Source organism: Protobothrops mucrosquamatus, unplaced genomic scaffold, assembly GCF_001527695.2.
Source record: "Protobothrops mucrosquamatus isolate PMUCROS unplaced genomic scaffold, P.Mucros_1.0 scaffold_279, whole genome shotgun sequence".
NCBI lineage: Eukaryota > Metazoa > Chordata > Lepidosauria > Squamata > Viperidae > Protobothrops > Protobothrops mucrosquamatus.
In genome coordinates, this window is record NW_015386355.1 from 311,865 (window position 1) to 339,441 (window position 27,577).

A 27,577-nucleotide genomic window follows, 5' to 3' on the forward strand; every position below is an offset into this window, starting at 1 on the left:
CGGTGAGGAAGGAGGAGAACCACTGCATAACAGTGCCTCCCACTCCTAACTCACCGAGACGCCGCAGCATGATACCGTGGTCCACGGTATCAAAAGCCGCTGAGAGGTCCAAAAGCACAAGGACAGAGGAATAACCCCTGTCCCGGGCCCTCCAGAGATCATTTACCAACGTGACCAATGCCGTTTCCGTGCTGTGTCCTGGCCTGAAGCCCGACTGGTATGGGTCTAGATAGTCTGTTTCATCCAGGTGCCGAGGGAACTGCCGCGCAACCACACTCTCAAGTTGATTTGAACCCAGGACTTCCAAACCAAATTCAAGGACCAAAGTATCGTGTCATCCTTACTTTTCTCCCTTGTGGCCCTGACGTTCCTCTGCTGCCATCTGGCCCTTTATTGCCCTGCGGTTTAGAAAGAGAGAGAGAAAAAATCAGTTTGGTAGGGCATTCTTCACAGCCGTTTCCCTCCTTGTGTTGTGGTCCCAACCATCATTCAAAGAGAAGAAGTTCTTCTGGCCTTCTAAATCTCCTTGAATCTGTGGCAAACTTCCAAAACGGTGCTCCCCGGGAGATGAAATTAAGGAGTCACCAGCACTGGTGCCCCAAAATGAGTTTAAAAGACAACACAACCTTAAATCCTTTGGTGCCATTTTGACCAGGTAGACCAAGTGGACCTTCTTCTCCCTGGAAAGACAAAAGATTTCATCTTAAACGTTTCCAAAACAGCAAACCTGAAATCAAATCAAATCTATTCTATTCTATTCTATTCTATTCTATTCTACTGTCTGTTCTACTCTACTCTACTCTACTCTACTCTACTCTACTCTACTCTACTCTACTCTACTCTACTCTACTCCACTCCACTCCATTCTATTTTCTGTTCTACTCTACTCTACTCTACTCTACTCTACTCTATTTTATTCTATTTTCTGTTCTGTTCTACTCTACTCTACTCTACTCTACTCTACTCTACTCTACGCTACTCTATTCTAATTAAAATTAATGCAATCCAGCTTTGTGCAATGGTCAGCGGTAGCTGGAAGCAAATCTGATTACACCTATTGTGTTCTAAAATCAAACTGCTTTTAATTCCTTAAAATGTCGGGATTAAGATTCAACTAATTCTTAATTATTATTATTATTTTAAAAAAGGCTTACTGCAGATCCTGGAAAGCCAGGTAGTCCTTTATGGCCTGGAAATCCTTGGAGACCAGAAGGTCCATTAAAACCTGGAGGTCCTCTTCTCCCTTGGAGACCAAGAGAACCCTGTAGAAGAAAATGGAGCAAGCTGACCTTTCAGATGTGGTCTCTGATCATCATGTTCTCTAAAGAAGAAAACAGGCTATTTGTGTTTTGTTGTTTCTCCAGCCAAAATGAATTCAGTCTTGTACGGGGGTCTTCAAACTCAGCCCTTTTATGCCTGGCTGAGGAATTCTGGGAGTTGAAGTCCATGAGTCATAAAAGGGCCGAGTTTGAAGACCCCTGGTCTTGTAGATTTGTGTCTGGCCTTTCTTGCTGGTTGAAATAGATTTTAAGACTGAAAACTAACACTGGGACGCCTGCTATTACTGCATCTCTCATACATGGCATGATACTCTACCTGTTCACCTTTGCTTCCAGCATCTCCTTTGGCACCTTGTAAGCCTCGGTCCCCCTAAAAAAGGTAGCAAAAGAAGAAAGGACAAAAGCCACAAAAAAGAAAGGACACCTATCGGGACTGACTCTAGATGGAATCGGTCCCTGGTTTTCCAAAATTCAGATTCTCTAAAATCAAATTTTTGAAGACAGGAGATAAGCCAAAACTTTCTAAGCTTTTGAGCATCTTGTTTTTATTTTCCATCAACCTCTTGTAGAAGCAGAAGATTCTCCTGTAAATTAAGGTTCTTTAGATCAATGGGACTAGCTTCCTGACAGTGAGGACAATTAACCAGTGGAACGACTTGCCTCCAGAAGTTGTGGGGGCTCCATCACTGAGTTTTCAAGAAGAGACCGGACAGCCATTTGACCTGTGTTGTATAAGGTGTCCTGCTTGAGTAGGAAGTTGGACTAGAAGACTCCTAGGTCCCTTCCAACTCTGTTATTCTATGTTCCACATTCTATGTTCTCACATCTCCATGCCTTTAGCCATTCCCCTTTTCATAACAAAGTTATAAAAATACAATAATGTACTAATGTAAGGAAGCTGTATCTCCTAGGTGGTTTTGATCACAACTCTCAGTGGTCCATCAAGCTAGCCGTGCTAGCCGGAGCCAGTCATAGCTTATCCTCAGTTATCTCTGGAGGGTTTGAGGACCCTACAACTGTTCTNCCAACCTTAGGAGAGAATGATCTGACCATGACAAGGGCTCAACCACTATCTCCCCTACTGTCAGATCACTCTGCCACTGGCCAGAGACAAAAACTAGATCCAGTGTGTGTCCACCCGTGTGAGTGGGGGTCTGAATTAACTGGGTCAAGTCCAAGGCCGTCATGGAAGCCAAGAACTCCTGAGCTGCCGCCGACGTCTTATAATGTGCAAGGAAAAACAATTGGGATAAGGTTAGATGCAATTGCTTACAACAGTAATGTAAAATAGGAACTCTTGCAGATTGAAGATTAAACTGCTTTTTCTGATTATTGTGATCCTGAACACCCTTGAGGATTGATTGGGAAATTCCTCTAAATATTGTGAGATGAGTGCAAGAGTGATCCAATCTTAGATTATCCTTTCCTTCCACAGCAGCAGTTTTATCCTTTATCCCAATCCTCAATAAAGGCTTTTGGGGGGAGGGTGCAGGAGGTTACATAGGATGAAGAGATTAAATTATTCTATCAGTTTTAAATTCAACTAAATAAGGATCAAGTTAATACACTTCCTAGTTCCATAATAACCACTTAGGATTCACTGCTCAATCCAGACTTCAACTTCATAGAAAAAAATAGCAGAAAGCAATGATAAGACAGACAATTTGGTGTATTGGTTAAGGCATTGAACTAGAAACCAAGAGACTATGAGTTCTAGTCCTGCCTTAAGCACAAAGCCAATTAGGTGACTTTGGATCAGTTACTTTCTCTCAATTTCAGGAGGATAGCCCTGGCAAACCATTTCTGAAAAACCTTGCCAAGAAAACTTGTAGAGACTTGTCCAGGTAGTGTCTAAGAATCAGATATGATCGAACAGAAGAAAAAAAAAACATGCAGAGAGTCTTAAGTTAAGTATTTCCTTAGGCAAGTATAATATCAAATACCTGCACATCATACAGTGTTATCTATTCTATTCAGGTGTCTGTAAACCCCACACACTGACAAAAATAAGGCTGAGAGTCTTCCTTTTTGGTCCACCATGTATTCAGATCTGATTTGGGCTGGCATGATTCCTGGACACAATAAAATCTCCCAAGTTATTTCCTCTTATCTTAAACTATTTATCTAACTATAATTTATTGTGATTCCAGAAGATCTGGCATTTGACTGTTATTGCATTTCCTAAATGGACTTTAGTAATGGATTGCACAGAAATATTACTACTGTACATCATGCACTCTAAAACATACATTGTAATGAGAAAAAATGGTATTGTCTATCCCACTTCTTTCAATATTTTCCAGAATTAGTGAAAGTGTGGATTAATTCATTATACTTACTGATACTCTAGAGCTGGCTCGAACTCTTGCTACAAATTCTCTCTCCTTCTCAGCAGCTTGTCTTTGGACCCGCTGGAAATTTGTAAGTGTTGTGGTGAACTCATTCACTAGTCGATCCTTTTGAATTCTTCTCTGTCGCTGAACAAAGAAGGCAAACAAATAAATCAAAGTAATTTCTCCCCAAACCAGTTCTTTAACTAATCTGCTGAACTTTGGAGAAATTTAATTTTATACAATGTTCAACTATTGGAATTTGACAGGCCTCTACATATAGACTGGCTTCACGTATCATATGATACTGTTATATTACACTATAACGTAATGTGTGTACCCAGCAAAGAATTGTTCTATACAATTCCATGTCTCATTCCAATGGAAATCAAATCCTTTCTTTAAAATGAGTGTCAAACTGGTAAAAATTCAATCACTATGACAAAGTATTCTGCAATCATTTACCCCAATTCTTTTTATGTAGTTTTATAAAGTATATAATTTAAATATGTATGTATTTAATACATATGTTGATTTCAATTCAGTTTCTTCTCCCATCTATCTATCTATCTATCTATCTATCTATCTATCTATCTATCTATCTATCTATCTATCTATCTATCTATCTATCTATCTATCTATCTATCTATCTATCTATCTATCTATCTATCCATCCATCCATCCATCCATCCATCCATCCATCCATCCATCCATTCACCCAGTTTAGATGGTCGCCCAACTCAATGAGTGACTTTAGGTTAAATTAAATAAAAATAAAAATAATTACAAACATTATAAAAGTTAAAACTCAAAGCAGCCAAAAAGCACAGAACCCAAATCATTAATATTTTATACCCATTTGCAATTTTTTAACGTTCATAGAAAAAAATGTGTTCACCTTCATGTACATTCCCAACATACACATTTTCTTACGTTCTTTTTCAAGACTGCATTGCAAAATGTGGGGATATGTGTATATAACTATATTTCAATTAGGGAATATAGAGAAGTGGAGATGAGATTCACATTAAAATGCAACCAAAATAATTTCTTCACCATCATTATTTATGACAAGGTCAACTATTATTATAATATCCCTGGATATTAAAATTATTTTCTTTATAAAGATGCTAAAGTTTTGCACATCAGTGAAATTCCCATAATCCTTTTTGAATGGATTGTATGGAAGTATAAATGTTTAGACATCTAAATGGACATGGGGAGTGCTTTTAAGGGTTGCCAAACCAGTTCAAACAGACATCTATTTTGGGTAATTGTGACCTACCCAAAGATATCCATATTCTAGTAGCTCCTATGCCAAACTACTCAGAATATTTATTAACCACATGTATATTCTGCATTTCCTTTAGAAGTTCAAGGTGGTGTACATGGATATCTCTTCTAATTTTTCCCCCCTGCAACTGTATGGGGTAACTTGGGCAGAGAACTAACTAAAGTCATCAAGAAGAGGACTATCAAATAGATAATTCAACACGGATTTCTTTGGCCCTAGTCCCTCTACTTTAGGTACTACATACTACATCTGGTAGATAGGTAAATAGGAATGCAAGAAATATACAGGAAGTCAGGGTCCCATTGATTTTATAAATCCATTTGATGGGACCACGTAAAAGGACCTTTTCAGTGGTAGCCTCTTCTCTATGGAACATCAAGAGCCCACCCTGTTGTTTTCCCGAAAGAACCTAAAAACATGGTTTTGTCAGTGGACCTGGGGACCATGAATGGAGAAGGAGCCAATCAAGTGATTGATTTGATTGTATTGCTGCTGCCATGGAGGTGAGGGTGGGGTTATAGGAGGTTAGAGGGAGTCATGGTGGCATAATGGTTAGAATGCAGTAATTGACTCTGCTCACTGCCAGGAGTTTGATCCTGATTGGCTCAAAGTTGACTCAGCCTTCCAAGATCAGTAAAATGAGGACCCAGATTGTTGGGGGCAATATGCTGACTCTGTAAAGTGCTTAGAGAGGGCTGCAAAGCACTGTGAAGCAGTAGATAAGTCTAAGTACTATTGCTATTATAGGTTTTTATGTTATGGATTTTTATATGTTGTAAGCTGCCTGGAGTCATCTATGTGTGATTTGGGTGGCCATATAAATTTGTTTTAACTAACTAACTAACTAACTAATTAATTAAATATAATCCTCTGATAAACTGAACATCTGTTTCTAACACATGTGTGCTGGATCAATTTAAATGAAAAAGTATGAATAACTTAACTTCTCCTTTCTCAAAAGACCAGGAGGCTATTTACAGCACAAACAACATGAAACCAAACGTTATGCTATATATCTTTTACATAAACATCCCCCAAGAGAATAGTTATCAAGAGGGATGTGCAAAACATTTCAACCTTCAGCCACCTGTTTTGATCTCAAAATAATACATCCATATTTCAAGCATTTTAGTCCAATCTCACATCTCTTCTTGATGTGAAGATTTTTCCCCTAGCCTAGTCAAATCAGTAGTTGGCAATTGCCCTACTGCTATTAATTTAGAGAGGGCAGGATGAGGTGGGAGAGAATATGGTGAAGAAAGCAGTGGGTTAAACACATACCAAGAGAAAATGAAACTGCTTAGAGAAGAGTGTCTGCCAGGCAAATTATTGCTCTTTTGAAAAGATTCTATGCTATAGTAGAGAACTTAAGTGTGTATTCAGATAATGAGATTGTTTTCTTGGCTGTTATTCTTCAAGTTAAGAAACAGTATCAGATTACACATACCCCAATTCATTTACATGCTCAAACAAAAACTTCCCTTATAATATCACAATAAAGTTTGTGGGGGGGGGGGAACATGCCAAACTTTCTATCTGATCTTAGTGGGATAACATGGCTATTACAAACAAAAGGATGCTGCATTTTTAGGAACACTTTTACGGAAACTTCTCACAGAAATTTTGTTTTTAAAAAAGTACATTTTGTGCATATCTGCCTGGTTTGTCTGTCTGCAGTAAAGGAGAAGTAGTAAGTGAAAACAGCTGAGAGGTTAGCTTTTCTGTCCTATTAACATGTCAGCCCAGTAGTTCAGGAATTATTTAAAGAACTTAAAAATATAGTACATCTTTGCTGAAATTAAAATCTCCAGCTCTACCAATAAAAGATTCTAACCTGAACAAACTGCTTTTTCAGTAGGTGACAGCAGACTTGTATTCCCTTGGTTCCTCTGGGGATTTACAGTATTTTAATATTTTACAAACTGTTTTTAAAAATACTCTAGATTCACCAATGTTCCAGCAACATTGTCCAGTAGCAGTCAGCATGGACTGCCATTTCACCTTCTTTTGCAGCCTTTATCCTAAATTTCATTGTTATCTCTGAAAGAATTTCAAGATTTATCATATCAGAACATAGCCAATTAAAAGAAATTGATGGAACCTTTCAATTTGGGTGTTTTATCCTAAACGTGAAACAAGATGTGTTTTTTATTTGGTGTGTTTCCTATCTACTATCAAGAATTGGAATTCAGGAATTTGGAGGGATGTCACCAGATATGGAAAAGCTGCTGTTTCAGAAATTTGGACTAAGTCCACAGAATTTGGGGTTTCTTTAATCTTTATCCTTTATCTCTCTTGTTTAACACACATGCCGAGTAGTACTCACCAAGCAAAGAAGAGGCAACTTTTAAAAACAGAGTTGTCCTGGATTTTTTTAATTCACCAAGATAGCAACCTAGTCAATGGCTATGTTATGCTATGCTATGTTATGCTATGATATGAAGATAGTTCTAAATATTTGTTATAGTTTTATCATTAGACTCCTATATTCCAAATGTAACCATTGACAGTCACATAATTGCATATTCTAAAAAAACAGCAATCAATCATCAATAGGATGATTGCATAATTTTACAATCTGTGCTGTTACAATGATTATAATCGGCAGGCCAACCTATAATCCAAACAGTTCAGAAATATCTAGCTTTTTAACTGTGACAAATACACCAACTTCTTTTAGTATGTTTTCCTGTATTTGCCTCAGGAATCAATGCTTGCAAGCACATATCACAGAATTGGAAGAATAACAAAACTTTATAAAAAAAACCAAACTTTTTATACAAACACTACATTCATATACCTGCTCACTTATTGAAGGCAGAGATCCAAATTCTTTTATGTATTTGTCTGTCTCTTTCGCAAGTTGATTTGTATATTGCTGCTTTTGTTGCCTAAGAGAGAAAGTTACAGGTGACTTACTGGCTTACTTTACAAACATTACTGTATCACTATCAACTGTCTTTAAGATAAACCTTTGGGAAAGAGATGTTTATTATTGAATGTGTCCAAAATAACTCCTGGCTTTAGTTCAATGCAAACCAAAAGCAAAGAATTGAATAGCGCTGAAGCAGATTTCATTTCATAAAAAGAATAGTTATTGATCAAAATTGGTGACATAAAATCTACAAAAGAAATTTAGTATTTATACATAAAGAGGCTCACAAAATCTTCACTTTGAATTTATTGCAGTTTGACTGCAACATTCAATGATAAATGTCAAAGGTAGCAAACGTGTAGTTCAAACTTTCTGAATCAATTTGATGGCTTTTATTAGCTCAATGATGGGGGGGGGAGGTTGTTTCCATCTGGGTGTCTGGCAATGCCAACAATATACTTGATGTATTAACATGTCAATAAACAGATAAATGTTCGCTCCCTCTCTCTCTTTCATTTTGTTCTCAAATGTTTTCAAGATGCTAAGCACTTTGATAAGATCCCAGCATTTATTGAGAAGTTATCTACAATGCAACCAAATGAAAGGTCATCTCATGAAGCACTTACAGCTGTTGCCGCAATTCATGTGTGTCTTGTGGGGTTCCAAGTTGATTCAGTATTCTTTGTATTTCTGCAGCTGTTTGGGATGGAGTGGGGAAGAAGAAGAAGAGATTTTGTAAGTGATACAGTTCCACCAAAACGTCATGCATCCCTAATTGAAAATTCAGAAATACATACCAGTTAACAGGGTTGGAGAAGATCCAATTCAACACAACTACTGTAATATACATGCACACTGTATAAGATAGATCATAGTATATCTGAACCAGTGAAAGCTGAACCCTCTCCAACCACATTTTAAAAACCTTTTAGCATTTTAAGTAGAATTGATGCTACACAAATACCTGTAGTGCTTAAGAAAAATGCTTACTTGATAGCAGTAATTTCATATCTTCAATCTTATGTTAAGAGAACAAGAAACGTAGATCAAAACAGATCAAGCAGAAGAGCCTAAATCCCTAACAAGGTGCAGGTGATTCCTTTCTGTATCATTTCAGGCAATGAATATACTACAGTTGTGACGAATACTGGCACATAAAGATTTTGAATCTAGCTTTTAACCCTCTAAAATGTAAAGAGATTACTTATAATTTAGTAAAAAGAAAGAAGGATTGTATGTGGGGCTGATCTGTTGTTGTAATTAGGAATCCTATTTTAAAAATTCCAACACCTTCACCCATATGTACATAAATTATGGGATATGCTCACTAGAATTAACCCTTTACATATACATCAATTGGCACATGAAATCAAGAATGAAAAGATTTGCATTTTGTAATCACGGATATAAATGGGGTGGTTAAGTTGAAAGGACACATGTATCAATTGTTAGGTAATCTTTTTACTTTTGAATTTAGACTTCACTTTTCCAGACCTAAAATTGGTGTAGTCCTCCCCAAACTGATGCCCACCATTTGTGTTAAACTTGAACACTTTTAACTAGACAGGTACACTGAAGGCAGAGGGAACCAGAATAAAATTACTCAAGAATTCAACATAGTTAACACACATCCAGGAAAATTAATATGAATCAGAGCATCATGCCAAACCATAGAATATTTGATATGCAGGGGGTGGAGGGAATGCTGTCGAAAGTATCCTAGGTTTGTGAAACTATATTAACCATAGTTTTTGCTATGGTTAAAGTCAAATTTAACAGGATTTTACTAATTCACATTGAAAAAGATTGGGGTTTTTTTTTTTAAAAAAAACCCTCAGCTTTAAAGCATTTTTTAAATTTTTAAATTTATTATTTATTATTAAATTTATTTGCCACCCATCTTGCAGTTCGAGATGACAAATAAAAAAGAAGGTAAAGAACAAAATTTAAGACTGCTACATATATACCAGAATGTTTTAAACTAATTCTTAAGAGTTCCCAGAGATCATGGTAGAGAAAATATATAAAAATGATTTGTAGAATTATTGAAAATCGTTGAAATGCATAAACTGACATACTGGCTTTTAAGATTATCATTCAGAATTAACTTATCTTTGAAAGATGTTACATTTACTTAATTAATTGCGCATATTAAATGTGGTCTGAATTGGTTTATAGATCACTAGGACGTTTTATGAGTGATTGCCACCTGCTGGCCATTTTTCATCAGCCTTAGAGATTAATTCCATGTCAAAATTCACCAAAGAAATATAAACTTCTATTAAAATGAATTCAGAGCAATTTTTTTTAAAAAAAATAAAAATTAGGCTAAGTTACAAGGAAACATTCTATTTGTTAGTTTGGCAGTCTCTTTGTTGATGTGAACCAACAGGTGCCAGTATCTAGCTCTAGCTAACCTTGTCTAGGCTCAAAAGCTAAGTAGGTTAGAGCTTGATTAGCATTTGGATGGGAGATCTCCAGGTAATATCAGCAGTGGAGGCGAAGCTGGAACATCCAGATGGCAATGGCAAACTACTTCCCAGATGTTGCCAAGAAAACAAGGATGCCAAGAGTAGAGCTTGACTTGAAGGAGATGTTATCATTTATTCATGCAGTAGATTGATTGAAAATGTGGCGTTAATTAATTACAGTGAATCTAGTTAAGGTTGACTGAAAGCTAGCTTCTTAAAAAAATAAATTATAAACTATATTCTTACACCTCTCCTTTCCTCTCCATGACTTCTACTGTGTAATGTTAGCATTTGAGGTACTGGATGGGCCATTAAAATGGAGAAAACTCAGCAAGCCAATTATGTTTTTATTGATTAAAAAAATTAAAAGAACTATGCTGCTTTAGAACCAGGTGGGCAGCCTGCTATGGTCCAAATATCTTGAACCAACTCCATCATATCAAATTAGCAGGGCCAATGGCTAGAGAATGAGTCTGAAGCAAAAGCCACTGCTGCTTACAAGATATGATCAAGGCATCACCTAGTGTAGGACTTGTCTCAATATACCAAAGTACATCAAGAAGAATATAGAAAGAAAAGTGGACTGGTGGAAGTGTTCAGCTTTACTGTAAATGACGCCGATTGTTTAAAACCATGTCTTCCTAGGACTAGAATGGCTTGACACATGCACTGATAACATATTTGGCAAGAAGAGAAAGTGCTGCTACTCATCCTTATGAGACTCAAGGAGCAAAAATATTATTGATCAGCACGTAACTATGAGGGTGGAAGTCCTTAAAAGTCAAACTAAAAACGGTTGCTCCATAGATGTTTCCATAGATGTTTCTCCTACAGATAAAACTGAAAAAAACTTCTAATGAATGATGGCTTTTACATTGATGACATATAAAACAACTCTGAATTGTCACTATTCCTTAGGTCTGCATTGGGATAAATGGAGAGAAAAAAAAGTATTTCATAATGTTACTTCTAAAAGATGTCAATTATACTCAGAGTCCCAGAAGACTCTGCATTAAAGTTGATCATTATTTTATTCCTGTATTACACAGAAGAGTTATTAACTAAGAAATTGGTAGACCATGAACTGCTAATTAAATTGAAATACGTTTGGGTTTTTTTAGATGGTAATATAGTTATCATTTTATAAAATAAAGTTTCCTGTATTCTGATCTATTTAATAGGTTATTATCAATAGCAATCACCAAATTCACATATTCCATTAATTGCACTAATGTAGTGAATAGTTGCCTGGGTTGTCAAAACACTAAGCTATAAACCATAGTTCACAAACCACAGGGATTAAAGTTTACAACACCCTCAGTCAATGTTAAATAAACCACATTATGATTCATCAAGATACGTGAACCTAATCAATATGTTGATCTTTATTTTGTAAAATAAGAATATTTTAGTACATCAGATTACCACCAGGAGATAAAAGGCCCAAGGAATAGAACTACGTAAAGTAGCATTCTATAATGGTATGTGGGAAAGACCTTGAATTATGGAGTAAAGAGATGCTGCCAAGGGAACGCTCAGATAAGAGACAGCATAGTCCAGAGATGAACAAGGGGCAGAGTAAGAGGCTCAGAAGGGACCCTCCTTAGTTTCTCAGGCTATAAAGATAGCAGGAGAGTTATACTTTAAGATTCTGTTAATGTACCCTTACAAAAGTAGCTCATCTGTTCATTATTTCCTGTCTTGTTTGCCTCCTTAATTTTACTGCTTTCTTCTTTCCTAATGAAATTCGGTAGCCATCTGGCCACCTCATTCCAGAAAACTTATGAAGCAGAGGAGGCAATGCTATGGATCCCATCAGTCCGATTATTCCGGCTGACGGGGTCCAGGAGGAGGGCTTTCTCTGCTATTGCTCCTACCCTCTGGAACATCTTGCTCCTTGATATGAGGTTGGCCCCAATCCTCCTATCTTTTTGTAAGGGCCTAAAGACGTGGCTATGCCAGTCGGCTTGTGGCCCTAGTGGGGGAACAGCGTAATGGAGGTGGTTGATTGAGTAATAACAGATCCCACCCCCTTCCGCCCCTGCCCTCCTCATGTGTCCTTGTTTTAATGTCTTTTTATATTTTAACTGTATATGAAACTGTAAGCCACCTAGAGTTACCCTATGGTAAAATGGGAGGTCAATAAATTTTATAAATAAATAAGTAAATAAAAATAAGTCTATATATAGTTTAAGAGCAGATTTTTTGTAGTACTTTTATTACCTGAAAATTGTAAAAATTAGAGTATTTTTATGACCAGAAATACAATATAGAAGCTTTACATTATATAATATCAATCACAACTCCCTTGCCAGCTACACAGGAGGAAAGTATCACATGTATAAAATAATTATTCAATTAAGGGGAATCAATTATACCATCCATATTGCTTCATCTTAAACACAAATGAACCATAGTTTTGCAGTTCCGTTAATTCATGTAGATTTTTTAAAGATAAATTCCTAGTGTCAATTCCATGGTGAGTGTTCCAGGATTCTTGAAGGATACTAAACTGAATTTTGCTCAATTTAGAATGATTCAGAAGTTAATAAATCACAGTACTAAGGTTACATATAGAACTGTGTCAACAGCATAATCTAATTGCCTTTGTTTATCCTCCTATCATTCTTACTCAAGGACTTTTCCAATTTTGGAGTTCTGAAGCTGAAAAAGGAAAGAATTCAAATGTTGAATAGTGGGGGGGAGGACTGTTAGTGGCTAGTTCATACATTGTTCTATTATATTTTTAATTAAAAAGATCCAAATGATCAGTATTTGTCAGATTTATGTTAACCCGATATCATTCTATGTCCCTCAGTCAGAGAAGAACATTCTCTTGCCTTCCAGATGTTTTAACTCCTGGATGTTGCAACTTCCACTATTCCTAATCGTAGGCAATGCTGGCTGATCACAAATGAGTAGATTACTAAGACACTACATGTCCTATAATTTCTCAAAGCTACTGTCATGTAACAATGCCTTCCTTTCATATATTATTACCATAAAAGCTGCTTATCACTGCAAACTCTCTCACAATGATGAAATATATGGTGGAGCCTGTGAAATAGTGTTGATGTTGGATTTTGATGCTTGTTTATAGTTTTATCCTGACTTCCAATCATATATTTGTTCTTACGCTGTTTGGATAGCAAACAACAATTTAAAAATGCAACCTAGAGTCATGACAATGAGATGGATTGCCTTACAAACCTAAATAAATATATATATGATAGTCTAGTAGTGCAAACTGGTGTGTTACAGATATTTTGAACTATAGCTTCTACATGACGGGTCAGTGGGAGCCATAATTCAAAATGTCAGAACTAACTTGCTTTTTCAGTGGAAAGGATCTTTGTGTAACTTGTCTTCTGTCTACAATTTCACCACACATAAAACAACAAATCTCCAAGCAGTTTGGATGTTATTTGCATGTGAAATAAGAATGAGTTACATTGGTAAATGTTTACATGTCTATGTATGAAAACAAATGGGGCAACTGTGATTTAAATAAAATGTGGTTAAAGGCAAAAGAGGAAGTAGAGCAAATCAATCTTTTAGCAAATACTTTTAAATATATACAGGTAGTTCTCTGCTTACAACAGTTCGTTTTGTGACTTTCGAAGTTTCAATGGCACCGAAACAAGTGACTGTTTATGACTGTTTTTCACACTTATGACCTTTGCAGCATCCCCGTGGTCACATGATCAAAATTCACACACCTGGCAGCTGACATGTATTTATGATGGTTACAGTGTCCCAGGGTCATTTTGCAACTTTCCGACAAGCAAAGTCAATGGGGAAGCCCGATTCACTTAACAACTGTGTTACTAACTTAATAACGGCAATGATTCACTTAACAAATCTGGCAAGGAAGTTCGTGAAATGAGGCAAAACTCACTTAACAGCTGTCTTGCTTAGCAACAGAAATTTTAGGCTCAATTTTGGTCGTACGTTGAAGATTAGTTCTATAAAACTGTATTAAAACTGCTATTGTTTCTAGCACGTAATGTCAACCACTACATAGAACCATGGAACAATGGTTTTTTTTGTAGCTTTACACTATTTGTTTGTATCAATGCACACATATAAATCTCTGGAACAAGCAACACTGGAGGTGTGACATCTCTTCATGGCCCTCCTAGCATATTGATGGGTTCCTAAACCTTGAGACTTTTGACTTTAGCACGATCATTTTAGAATGGAGAAATAAAATAGTTAGAACTAAATTATTCACACACCACAAATGCTTTTTCTTTTAGAAAGGTGGCATCTATGGGAGGAATTTCTTTAGTCCATCCTTTTTGTTAGCATGCTACAGTTCTAAATTGTTTTTGTTTTATCTGAAATAATATTTATAGATCACATAAATATTATGTGTTAGAGTGTGTCCGGGGAGGCTGCAATGCTTCTCTGAATTCAATGTGGGACAATCAGAACAGACTTTGCACAAATTAATGGACACAAATTTGACACCAGGATTCAAAACCAGGACAAAGTTAATATCAGAGCTTTTCAACTTTCCAGGACTAACTTTTCACTATTTTGGAAAATAGGGCTTTAACTCTACTATTGAGCAAGAGGTTACTGACTCACACATCAAAATTTCAGAAGGTCTCAAGAAATACAATGGGTTTTTAACACAATATGATTAATTGATAAAATCCTGGTCCCATCTTTCCCTCTCTTCCCTCACTGAAATTTAAGTCCTAGATCAGTCCAGTCAATCCACTCACAAAAGTATATGCCATGTAATAAAAGGTGTTAATTGGAAAACGTGTTACTAGACTTTTTGATTTGATAGAGTAAGCAGTTATATATACATGTACGGATGCTGCATATCTCTCTATAAATGCTTTCATACAGATTAGATGAAGAAGATAGAACTTATTAACATATGTGAGCTATAACTCCGAAGTGTAGTTATAGAAAATGTTTGCATTTTGAGAAACCCATTAAACTTGGGACCTACTTCACAAAGAGACGTTCTAAAAATGCTTCATTGTGTATATATTGTGTAGGTTCAGCAAGTCCTGTTCCTAGCCTGAATCCAAAGCTCCACTTCTACTAGGGGAGATATTCCTGTTTATAGAATTCCCTGTAGCACCTCCAAAATTAATTCTGAAAAGATTTACAATCCAATGAACTTCCTCATATTCTCCTGAAAGCTTGTCAGAAAAAAAAGCAGAAGGTTCAGTTCTGTTTTGGACTATCTGCAATTTATCATGCCAACTGAATTTTAAACTGGTTGATTATAGTAAGTGATCACAAATCAGATTCATAAATTGTGGTTGAAGTTTAGTTATATCCACCAACTAAACAAACTATCATTTATCTGGCTTCAAATGACTTGGTGAGCTATGATTAATTTTAGCCTGTAGTGAAGGCTTTCCAACATCTCTGTGGCCACACAGGAGAAGGAAGGACGAATTTATAATCTTGGGAGCAAGCTAGTCTTAATCTCATAATAAAAAAGCAATTGTTTTTGTTCAATATGCCATCCAGTTCAGTCCATTCTTGGTTTGCTCTCTCTTACTATTCATGAAAGTGCCATTGTTCAGCTTGTTATTCATATGCATAATAAGCCTGCAATAATTTTAGAAAGGAATTAATGAGCATTCACTAAAATTATTCATAGGTTTGGAAATCTAGGATAGCAACATGGCTGAATGCCAATCTTTAACAGGAAAAGAAACAAGGGTATTCAAATAGAAAGGATTTTTTTTTGTATGTGGCATAACACAGATGATTAAAAAAAACACCCAAGTTTGTATAGATTTTTAAATAGGGACATTGTTTCATTAGAAATTGTGTCTATTCAAAGGATGATGTGAAACAAAGCAGTGCCTTTAGCAAAGCCAAGCAGTCATTTAGCATGGGATTTCAAAAACTATAATATCAAACAACTCTGACAGTTTTCCTACTCCTGTTGCACATTAAACCAATCAGATTTATGTTTCTGGAAATTTTGGGATTTTCCAAGATGTATCCCTCTTCTATTTGAATGGTGTTATGCTGGTAATGTAAGGAGTCCCATTTTTAAAAAGGAGATATGTCTAAATAAAAAAAATGTTACAACTATTGTAACATTGAATATATAGATTTATTTATGAGTTCACAAAAGAGGATCTTTGTTATCCAAAAGTTGAACTGTAATTTTACACAGAAATATATCAGTATTAAGTTGTCAAGCCCAAAACCAAGAATGACACATGGTGATTCTCCCAAGCTGAGTTCTTTATGGTTTTTATTTCTATAGACAAAGTCTTGACAGACTGAGGATTGTACCATTTGGACCTGCAATATACTCTGTGAACTCTCTGGGGTGGGGAGGCTGTCTTCGCCCTTTTTTCCTCACACATGACATCCGGGCTGAGTTGCCTCTTACTCTTCCTGGGACTCCACCTCCTTACTAGATCTAATCACAAAGCTATATATATAATAATGTTAAGCCTGAGATGCTGAAAAGAACGTATCGTAAAAATTACCAGGTCCTCATAAAAAGTAGTTATCAATCATCAAATCTGGTTGAGTATTTCCCTACTGGAAGACAATCCACATTTTGAAAATTATATGCTAGAATCCACTGGAGTTGGGTGATAATAATAGTAATAACAGAGAGGTGGGTACAAAACAGAAAATATACTTTGTGCTTCAGTTGTTTGGACAATTTTAGGGTTTTTAGGTGGTGTTTGGTCTAGACCAGGGGTAGGCAATCTTGGGTCTTTTATGACTCGTGGACTTCAACTCCCAGAATTCCTGAGCCAGCATGGCTCAGCTTGGAAACCTCTCCCTTTCCCCTCAGCATAGCTGGCTCAGGAATTCTGGGAGTTGAAGTCCATGAGTCATAAAAGAGCCAAGGTTGCCTACCCTTGGTCTAGATAAACCAAAATGGAGAGCATTTTCTCCTGACCTCTTCTAATTGCCACACGCTGCTATTGGTGGTCTTACCTCTTCTACATTATCACTCATCACAATACACTTCTGCCTGGATCTGGTTTTCTTCAGACTGGGTAGAAAGAGCAATTGAAACTGACTGTTTTGGGCACATCCCTAATATAATAACGCTTGGGCTATTATGGTACTTAAAAGCAAATTGAATCAACAATTAGCACAAACACCAACACATTTCTGTAGAAATCTAATTCACATACTTATGAAACTTTACAGCTATAACATTGTCCAAAAATTATATATTTTCTGTTGTTGTAAAATTCTGGGCATGCATTCATACAATTGTTGAAAAGCCAAATGCACTCAACAAATAAAACTGTGCATTGCTAATTTTCTTTAGGTTTTGGGGGACAAAAATATAAATCTTTTATTGATACCTTTTATCACAAGCATTTAACCAAGTAATATGAAGTATAAACATTCTTGCAATAATTCTATTTTAACAAGAGCTTTGCTTTTTCTATTTTTATATGTGAATACCAGTCTTGAATTAGCATCTCACCATCATTTAAAACAGCAAAACTAATTTCTGCTTCTATTCCCCCCCCAGAAGGTTTAATAACAGGTAATAAAGAGAGGGAATTGAATGGCATGCATTTAAGTTCTAAGTGGAGAATAATCTTTCCAGGCCAATTTTGTCCTCTGTAGTTTTCTTAGCATAAAAACATTAGGCAAGGTAAATTCACTCTTAATTTCTCACCACTCAGAATATATACTTTAGATAAGACTATCAAGAGGTTTAATTAATAGCTAGTGCCAAACATTTACCACACAACAGGCACAAAATATTGCTGCCCAACTAATAAAGTCAAGAATTACAAAAATGAGAGCATGCTAGGTACTTGTGGACATTTAAAATCTCTTTTAAATGAAGTTTCTAAATTTGCATCTCTGCCCAAAAAAAATTGTTAATATGAGTAGTTAACTTACTGCATTGTGTGATTTTCTGTATATTAGATGTTATACGTTGGGCCAACTGGTTAGCATCCCCAGCAGTGTTTGCATTATACGCCATGGTGTATTATAATTCCACTAAAGTCATAGAGTTCAGGGACCACTAAGCAACAACACCTGAAAATAAAGAAACACAGTTTAAGGACTTATACACAACGAGGAATTGTGCTTAGTTAACCCACATTAACTAAGTCCTTTCTAAAAAAAGAATTTAATTTGAAAAAAAAAAAGTTAAAATACAAAATTACAGCAAAAGAGAAAAGATGACAGATGGGAACAACAGGGAGAGTTTAAAATTTGACATTAAAAAAAAACCAAAATAAATAAGTTACTTCCAACTCTCTTCAATATCAATACCATTATATAATAAAATGAACTCTTGTTTTAGTTTAACAAAAGATACGAAACTAAAAATATAAAGACAATCAAATAACAGCAACAGTATGCGTCATAATCTCCTAATTTGAATAAAACATATAATCCATATATGCATCATATTTTCATTCAAAAACGCACATTACTAGGTATTTCTATAATAAAAATCTATAATAGGACATCCTCCACTTTCAGATTAGCCAAAATATAAACACTTAAGATAAAAATATTCATATATCAATCCCCAACAATACACATTTCTATAATCAGGACAACCAAATCATTTTTTAAATCAGTAACAGATACACAAATATATATCTGCATAAACAGAATGCCAAATATTAGTGTTGGGTTCCCATGTAAAAATATGGTTCAATACTAGCTGTAACATTTTTAAAGAAATATTAAATTCCCATTTTAGTTATTTTTCACATGATTCTATATGGTTTGTTTTTGGTAGGCTTCCCATTTCTTCTGAAATATTTGCTTTCATTTTGGCATTTGTAACCCTAAGGAGGAATAAAAGCTTAGCAAGGAGAGAGTTCAGGAGAATGAGACATTGAGGACAATTAAGACTTTTGGCAAATCCCAAAAGAATCACACTNTTCTGCCGGAACGCGGCGGAACGGCGTTCCGGCACCTTTTTCCGGGCCGGCCGCACCGGAAATAGCCCCTCCCAAACCGGAAGTAGCCCCTCCCACATTTTACTTGCATCTTTTTTCTAAAGGGGCGGTCCTAGGGTTTGATGGGGGCGTGGCCAGGTTTGAGTTCCGCCACCTTTTCGCTGAGAAAAAAAGCCCTGATCACACTAATAGATAAGGACAGCTAGATGGGGAAGGAAGACACAACTCTGAAAAACTGTCTATGCAGAGAAGACCCACACATTTCTATACAAAGATGCACTTGAACAAATACATATCTAATACAGATTGAACTTATCAAAAAGAGATCCAATCTAGAACTAAGAAGAAATTTTCTCGCAGTGCCTCCAGAAGTTGTGGGTGCTTATCACTGGAGACTTTTAAGAAGAGATTGGATAGCCATTTGTCTGGAATGATATAAGGCAGTGATGGCGAACCTTTTAGAGACCGAGCGCCCAAAAACCGCTGCCACCCCCACCACGCTCCACAGGGCCACCCAATGCCTCTACCGCCCGCCGCAGACCGCCCAGCAGCACCATGCTGGCCACACCCTCTGCCCACGCCCTGCATCATCTGCGCGCAGTGGGGCGTGAGGGTGGAGTCTTGTCCCCACTGCCCGGCTGCCATGTCCTTGGCTGTGCTGCTCCATGCGGGCCAGGCCTGGGGGTGACTCTCCTCTGGGGGGGCTGCTGGTAAGGAGGAGCTGCAGGGTAAGCGGGGCTGGGGCAATGGTGCGTGTGCCCACAGAGAGGGCTCTGAGTGCTGCCTCTGGCACGTGTGCCATAGGTTCACCACCACTGATATAAGGTCTCCTGCTTGAATAGGGGGTTGTACTAGAAAACTTCCAAGATCCCACCCAACTCTGTTATTCTGTATTCTACATCAATGTTCCCCAAACTGTTTATCTTCCAGGTTCACTGAATTATATAACGTTCAGATATCATGAAGGATAAAAAAGAAGAGAATTGTTTTTGCCAATTTCAAGAAGGTTTATCTCTGCAAACTTACCAGTTTGGTGACTGTAAAAAGCTTTACTAAAATCTATTTGTCAGATGTAGTTTTTTTTTAAAATGAAAATATGTCAAGAAGTAGCTGAGATACTTCTAAGAAAGCATAAGACGGATGATCAGAATTAAGTAGCCTTCCACCCAATTTCAAAAAAACATAGCAGAAGCCACAATAGAGATACGAGCTGCCGTTTTTCAAACCTATTTTTAAGTTATTTTTCAATTCCTTTTACTACAATGCCATCTTTGCACATGGTAGTATTTCCTCTTTCTCTGCTTTCAGTCTTTAGCAATTTCTGCAGAATTGGCTTATGGAGATAAAAGAAGTTTTCCACAGACTTATTGAACTCATTAGATCAAGGTTTCCTTCATCCTAGTGCAGGGGTCCTCAAACTTGGCCACTTTAAGACTTGTGGACTTCAACTCCAAGAATTCCCCAGCCAGCATGTCTTAAAGTGGCCAAGTTTGAGGACCCCTGTCCTAGTGTATAAGGTATTAATCTCAAAAAATCAGCAGGTCTTCTTTAAAAACACAAAATATTTTTTCCTGAAATAAAACCAACCACCACCATCCTATCATCCCATTTCCTTTTGGGATAAGCAACATATAGTAAGGTGAAGAAATGAAAACATATACATATAGCAAACATGTGGTATATAGAAACACCCTTCACTGTGCCTCTCTATACCTTTNTATTAATCTCAAAAAATCAGCAGGTCTTCTTTAAAAACACAAAATATTTTTTCCTGAAATAAAACCAACCACCACCATCCTATCATCCCATTTCCTTTTGGGATAAGCAACATATAGTAAGGTGAAGAAATGAAAACATATACATATAGCAAACATGTGGTATATAGAAACACCCTTCACTGTGCCTCTCTATACCTTTCTATCTTTGCAGATCACCCTTGTTTCCACTATATCCATTCACCATTTTAATACAATAGGTTTTTTCAGGGCTTTTTTTCTCATAGAACGCCCAGAACGGAGTTCCGGCACCTTTTTTGGATGGAACCAGGTTGTATGACATGTGTGAGTTCTGGCACTTTTTTTTTTTTTTTTTAGAAAAAAAGCACTGGGTTTTTTCCTTTCCATCTTTGGACTTCCCATCTCTATCATTTTCAAGAACTCAAAAAAAATTCAGCTTTCCCAGTCTCCCTCTCCCTCTCCAACAACTAGGTACTTCTTCCCTTTATTTGTTATGAGAGTTAATCATTCATTCAGTTTCCTTGAACAAACCACTTCTATACTGGTCACTCCACAATCATTCAGCTCCCATTCATTCTTGATCTACTTCTGGTTTTACTACTCCGTTCTTAAGTGCACTCAATTTACCTCTACATTTCTCCTGACGTGCTCCACTGCTCCTTTCATTTAACAAAAGAAGCAGAAGTATGCTCTCTTAGGCCTATTTGCATTTATTTTGACATTCATTCCTCACCAGGGATCACACACTTGATTGTATGCCATTAAATCAGTTTTGAATCTTAAGTGACCACGTAGATTTCCTCCATGATGGATCACTTGTATGTCTTACAACAGGGGTCTTCAAACTTGGCTCTTTTATGACTTGTGGACTTCAACTCCCAGAATTCCTCAGCAAGCATGCCTTTTTCTCCTATTCAGAAAACATTCTACCAATATACAAAATGCATGGGCCTGCTCTAGTAATTTGCCATTTAGAATAAAATAGAATATTCTTTATTGGCCAAGTGTGATTGGACATGCAGGGAATTTGTCTCTGGTGCATAAGCTCTCAGTGTACATACAAGCAACAAGTGATAAATCATAATCATCATAAAATACATTTTATGCATAGCTATACAGTTTTCCCTGTCATAGCAAACTGCCTTGCCTTCTTGATAAATTCATTTTCAGATCTATATGCTTCTTGGCATCATGCAAGCTAACATATGTTGCAAATTATTCACGATCTAGCCAACAATATTGCACCAATTGTAAACATGAACATTACACACTCACATGCACACCCAGTCCCCTTCTAAAATCACTACATCCTTTATACTTAATTCATATTATTATTATTATTATTATTATTATTATTATTATTATTATTATTATTATTATTATTATTATTATTATTATTATTATTATTATAAATACATTAAACAACCATGATGATCTTTCCTTCCTGTTGACTGTTGAACCATCTTCAAGTTCTACATTTATTTTCACTTGCTTTACTTCCATATAGTCTTTCACTTGCTTTACTTCCATATAGTCTTTCACTTGCTTTACTTCCATATAGTCTTGTTTTGAATTCATTAACTCACTCCAGTTCCATCTAAAACTTTCCAAAATCTGAAGTTATTCACTTTATTACATGTTTTCTCTAGTTCAACAAATGTGGAGTAAACTTTCTCACGTTGATACATATCTCAGTGCCTAACACCTTATTTCCCAACTGTTGCTCTCTGCCTTTCACTCGGTGAAAGATTGTGGGGAGGCCACTCCCAATATAAACTAGTCCATTGGCAATTCAACTTATAAATCACAATTCAGCACAGAGGCCACGAAATCTAGGACAAAGCATTTCAAATCATCCAAAGAGGTTCTGACTTGATATAATGAAGCTTATAAATTCCTTCTGCAGTTTCCAAGTTTTTGCATTTATCCCAAAATTAGCATAAGGATTCCTTACTAAAGTCTGTATAGTTCTCACTTCTTTGATCTTTGATCATCAGCTGTGTGGGTCTTGATAACATCATAATTCCACCAGATGTCTTCCCAGACACATTTAACAAACTAATCCTCCATATCTTTTGCATTTACTCTTGCTACATTTTCTTCTGTATAGGGGGAACATACTTCTGATCGTCAGACATGAATCCAGTCTTTGCACACCTAAAACAAGTTGCACAGCCATTCTGTAAGCAGCCCATATCTACATTGTAAGGTTTTTTTCAGGTGTACCATGTACACTTGCAACCTGGTGGTTTTCAGCATTTTCATAACACGATATCTTTTCAAATCTGATTAATAATTCTCTCAGAATGAAGACAAAGACAATCAAAGAAAGGAAATCTGGAATAAAAGTAGGCAGTTGTTAAATCCATAAAATCGTGTTTCCAACAGGCTATAATACTGTATGTAACATTCCAGAATTCTCAGAAAAAAAACTCTAATAAGATCACTGGAGCAATTCAGCAAATTACCTGAGTAAAACAAGTGCACTTTAAAAATATTCATTTTAGCTTAATTATTACAAAGAACTCTTCAACTAAATGATTATACAACAACCAGGAGCATCAGAAATATGTTGTTTGCATAGTTAGCTATCCTAAAGCTGGAATTAGGTTCAGATTTTATTTTAGTTAAAAGAAAGCAACTAAGGTATTTTAACTAAGAATAATAGAATTGGGAGGAACATTGGAGATCTTCTAGTCCCTGCTCAAGCAGGAGACTTCACACTATTCCAGACAAATGGCTGTCCAATCTCTTCTTAAAAACTCCAGTGACGGAACACCCACAACCTCTGGAGGCAAGCTGTGTCACTGATATTTTGCTGATGGACTATCTTACAAATATATTGGGAAATTTTAAAGTCATAGATTTATGTTTCAATATTCAGGCCTTTTCTGAACTTAAAGAGAGCTTATAAAGTTCATCTCAACTGGCAAATACACTGGATGGTTGCCTTGCTGAGAATGGAAAGGCAGCTTCCATTAATGGGGGGAGTTGAGATCTTACAGAAGTTTCCCTTTGAAGATTGACAGGAATGTGACATCTTACAGGCCAATATCCCTGTAAGCACTTACATTTTCCATGATACTCTGGATGATATCACCAACCCTCTTCAGAGGTCCTTGCCCAAGAGGAGGATATCTACTACATTTGTGGGCCTCAACTGAAGTCAAATGTAGATGCTACTCCTTGGCTGACATCATACATACCATAGTGTAATGCCATTGTTCATTGATTTGCACTTTGCTAAATAAATTCCAGTTGGCTGATTTGCCCATAACACATGACTCTATAAATCATGCATTATAAACCAGTATGGGCGGATTCACACCAAGCCAAATTCAAACTAACCACATTATAATTTAATATCATTTAATGAAAACAGCCATTGTTTCAAACTGCAAGACTGATTGCACAATCAGCAGAAATTCACATACCTTCCTTGGTGTCCTACTATTATTCAGTGATACTCAAATCAGAATTGCTATCAATCTAAAAAAACATTTAATATTAGTTATACTATTGACGAGATGTGTGTAAACAGCAATGTACACATTTTCAACATAGGGGTTTATTCAAATAACTAGTTGAGATGCCAAACTGACTAAGCCTTGATCTTGAAAAATACTTAAGTACTTACCTAAATATTTTGCAAACATTCCTTCAATTTCAAAAAGCATCTCAGCAAAAATGAGCTGAAATTTCTCTTCCACTCAGATTAAAAAAACAAAAACAAAAAGCCCTCAAAAGACTACAAACTAAAAGAGCGTAAAATCATATGGAGGATGATTACCTGCACCTTTTCTAACCTGTTTTTCTACTTAGGAAGCTATGAGCAATTCTTCTGGTCAATCCAGCATTCATTTCCCACACAGGGAGGATGCTGTTCAGCCCTTCGAGCAATTAGCACTGAGAAACCTACTACTTCTGATCCTAGGTTTAAGATGCATTCATTACTACTATTTATATATATTATACTATATATAATACACACACACACATACACACATATATATATATATATGTCTCTAATTACGTTAAAAATTCAAATCCTGGGTAAAGCCATGCAGTAAAAAACAAATAAATACGAGCACCAGGATAATATCAAACTAGAAATTGTTTAATAAAAATGCTGAGTTTTCGTCGGCCAGCACTGCCGACATCATCAGAGCAGTCAATGGGAGTCCCCTTTTTATGATATACTGTATATATATGTATACATACACACACACAAACATATATAGGCATATTTATACATATGCTTATACACTCTGCCTTATTGTTAAAGCAAAACAAACACTAACAAGATACACTGAAAACAAAGGCTTATTAAGTTTGTCAAGCTAGTTTAGGAGCTATTGACCACCTTCTACCATGATTTTGTTTAATCTCCTCTTAAAACAATATAAGGCTTCCAACACCACAGCATTTTCCCCCCAAAACACAACAAGGGTTAAGTTAATCATGGGTCACATGATTATAAATTTATAATAGGGGCTGGGCTTGCATATCATAAATACAGTTGGGTTCAAATGCATTGGTGTTCCAATATGTCAAATAACTCCAATTATTAATTTTAAATCTGTGAATTAATAAGTGAACTAGAGGGTTTTTTTCCCCTCTAAGAACTCTTTCATCCAGCAGCCTCTTCCCTCATTTTCTAACCTTCTTCCCATTGACAGGTGTGCACATTAACTCTCAAGAGAGAATCACTGCAGACTTTCCCAATCACCCTGTTTTGGGTAGGGATAGAAGAGGCAGAACGAGGATGTCAAACTTGATTCTTTGCAGTCCAGACTGGAAACAGTTAATTCCAAGGAAGAACCAAATAGTCTGATTAATAGTATTCTTGGAAAGATTAAAGTTACAATACAAGAATACCAGTGAGTACTCTACATTCAGAGGAGATACCTATATATAAACAATTTAAAACAGAATTATTCTGTTTCCTACTAGTAGTCTTGCCTCTTTAAGGCAATCAGCATCTGTTATCTGACTTAGTAACTAATTATCAATGTGAAAAATAATGGCAGGGAGGGTAAAAGATATCTATCTCATTTCTTTCACCATCCTCCAATTGCATAGTTCTTTGTCCTTCCAAGCCACACTTTTCCAAACAAGGTTCATTTAACATGTTATGTGGTGATATGGTTTGTGAACCCAGGCAACTGCAATTAACCAGGGTTAAACAAACCAAAAGCCCTACCTACATATGACAGGGTAGCTGTATTGAACTAAGAGGAGTCTGGTTCACTTAAAATTGAGGCGTGCTGGCCTTTTCACGGTTGATTGATCATGTGGCATTGATCATGTGCCATCATGAGTGTTTCCCACTCCTGGGAAAATCACATAAATTGAGCTAGATTTTCTCCATTTCTTTGGCCTTTTCATACCAACAATGTACTCCATAGCAAACTTCTATAAGTTTGCAAGCAGCAGCAGAGACTTTAGCAGCAGTGGCAACCTACAAGAACGCAGACTCCCGCGTAATACCCATGCACGGATTTATGTTTTCGCACACGCTTAATGCTGTTTTCCCTTCCTCCGAAGGCTTTTAACCCATAAAGAGCCACATTTTCTCTACATTATCACCATCACATGACTGCTCCACCCAGAGAAACGAGGCGCTGACAAAAGCCAGAAAGGAACGGGCGATTTTGCCCTGGCCTGGCGGTCAACCACATGGGCCCCCACACTTCTCAGGCACCCGCACCCCGCAATTAATTCCCTTCGCTCCTCGCCTCCCAGGGATGCTGCAAACAAAACAAAACAAAACACGTCTCGGTAGCGCAGAGCCGTCGGGGGCAGAACTGGCTCTCCCGTCCAAGCAGGAAGGGAGGCGGAATTCCACAGCACCGGGAAGAAATCGAGGGCAGGAAAAACCGAGGAAGGCCGGGCAGAGACTTCGCCCGCTGGTAGGATAACCCCGAGAGGAAAGCGCAGGAGCCAAACGTATCCAAGGAGGAGGAGGAGGAGGAGAGGGAGCAGGATATGCAAAGCGCGGGGGCTACTTGAGGAAGGAGGACTGCGGGCTCAGACTAACCTCGAGCTCCCCCAATGTAGGGGGAAATGCGGAACTACCGGCCAGCGCAAGCAGCCTCGGTGTTCAGCTGGAAAACTGGGCCCAGCGGAGTCTTCGCCTATCTTGCCTTTCCCCCCCCCCTCCAAAGAGAGGGCACCCCCGCCTCTCCTGCTCCCTTCTCCCCACCATCCTTCCCTCGGGATTGCAGTAGTTCTGCACCGGGGCGGTGGCCGCCTATGCTACGCCACGCACACAACCCGCGTGGGAATGGAGGTGGGGGCAGCAGAAGCAGGATACCCCCCCCTCCTCCTCTCAATCCGGCTGCACTAGTCGCCTCTTACCCCAAAGCCCGCAGCTTCGTGTCCCTGGGACGGGTGGGGTGGGGTGGGGTGGGGAGAGATGAAGATGAAGCCAGCTGTCCCGGTTCCGGACTTGGATCGTCCGAGCGCTCAGCTGATCCGACACGGTGACGGCCACTCCCCTCAACCCAGCCCAGTTACTGCAGCAGCAGCAGCAGCAGCAGCAGCAGCAGCATTCCCGGAAAAGGAGGAGATGGAAGCGATGCAGGCCCCGCCTTTTTCTTTTCTTTTCTTTTCTTTTCTTTTTTTCTCTTCCCCTCCGAAAGACGCTTCACAGCTTGAGATTTTCGGTCGGCCGTACCTGAGCCGG

General features: G+C 37.4%; 1 protein-coding gene across 1 annotated transcript in view; it reads right to left on the reverse strand.

The window, feature by feature from the left end:
• Positions 1-27,284, reverse strand: part of STX7 (syntaxin 7) — a 40,096-nt gene extending 12,812 nt beyond the window's left edge. Inside the window, exons 1-5 of the mRNA XM_015831761.1 lie at positions 27,250-27,284; positions 18,132-18,272; positions 8,406-8,475; positions 7,705-7,795; positions 3,620-3,757 (exon numbers count right to left, since the gene is read on the reverse strand). Coding sequence (XP_015687247.1) covers positions 3,620-3,757; positions 7,705-7,795; positions 8,406-8,475; positions 18,132-18,216 — 384 coding nt within the window. The 5' untranslated portion in view covers positions 18,217-18,272; positions 27,250-27,284. The remainder of the gene's footprint in view (positions 1-3,619; positions 3,758-7,704; positions 7,796-8,405; positions 8,476-18,131; positions 18,273-27,249) is intronic.
• Positions 27,285-27,577: the final 293 nt, after the last annotated feature.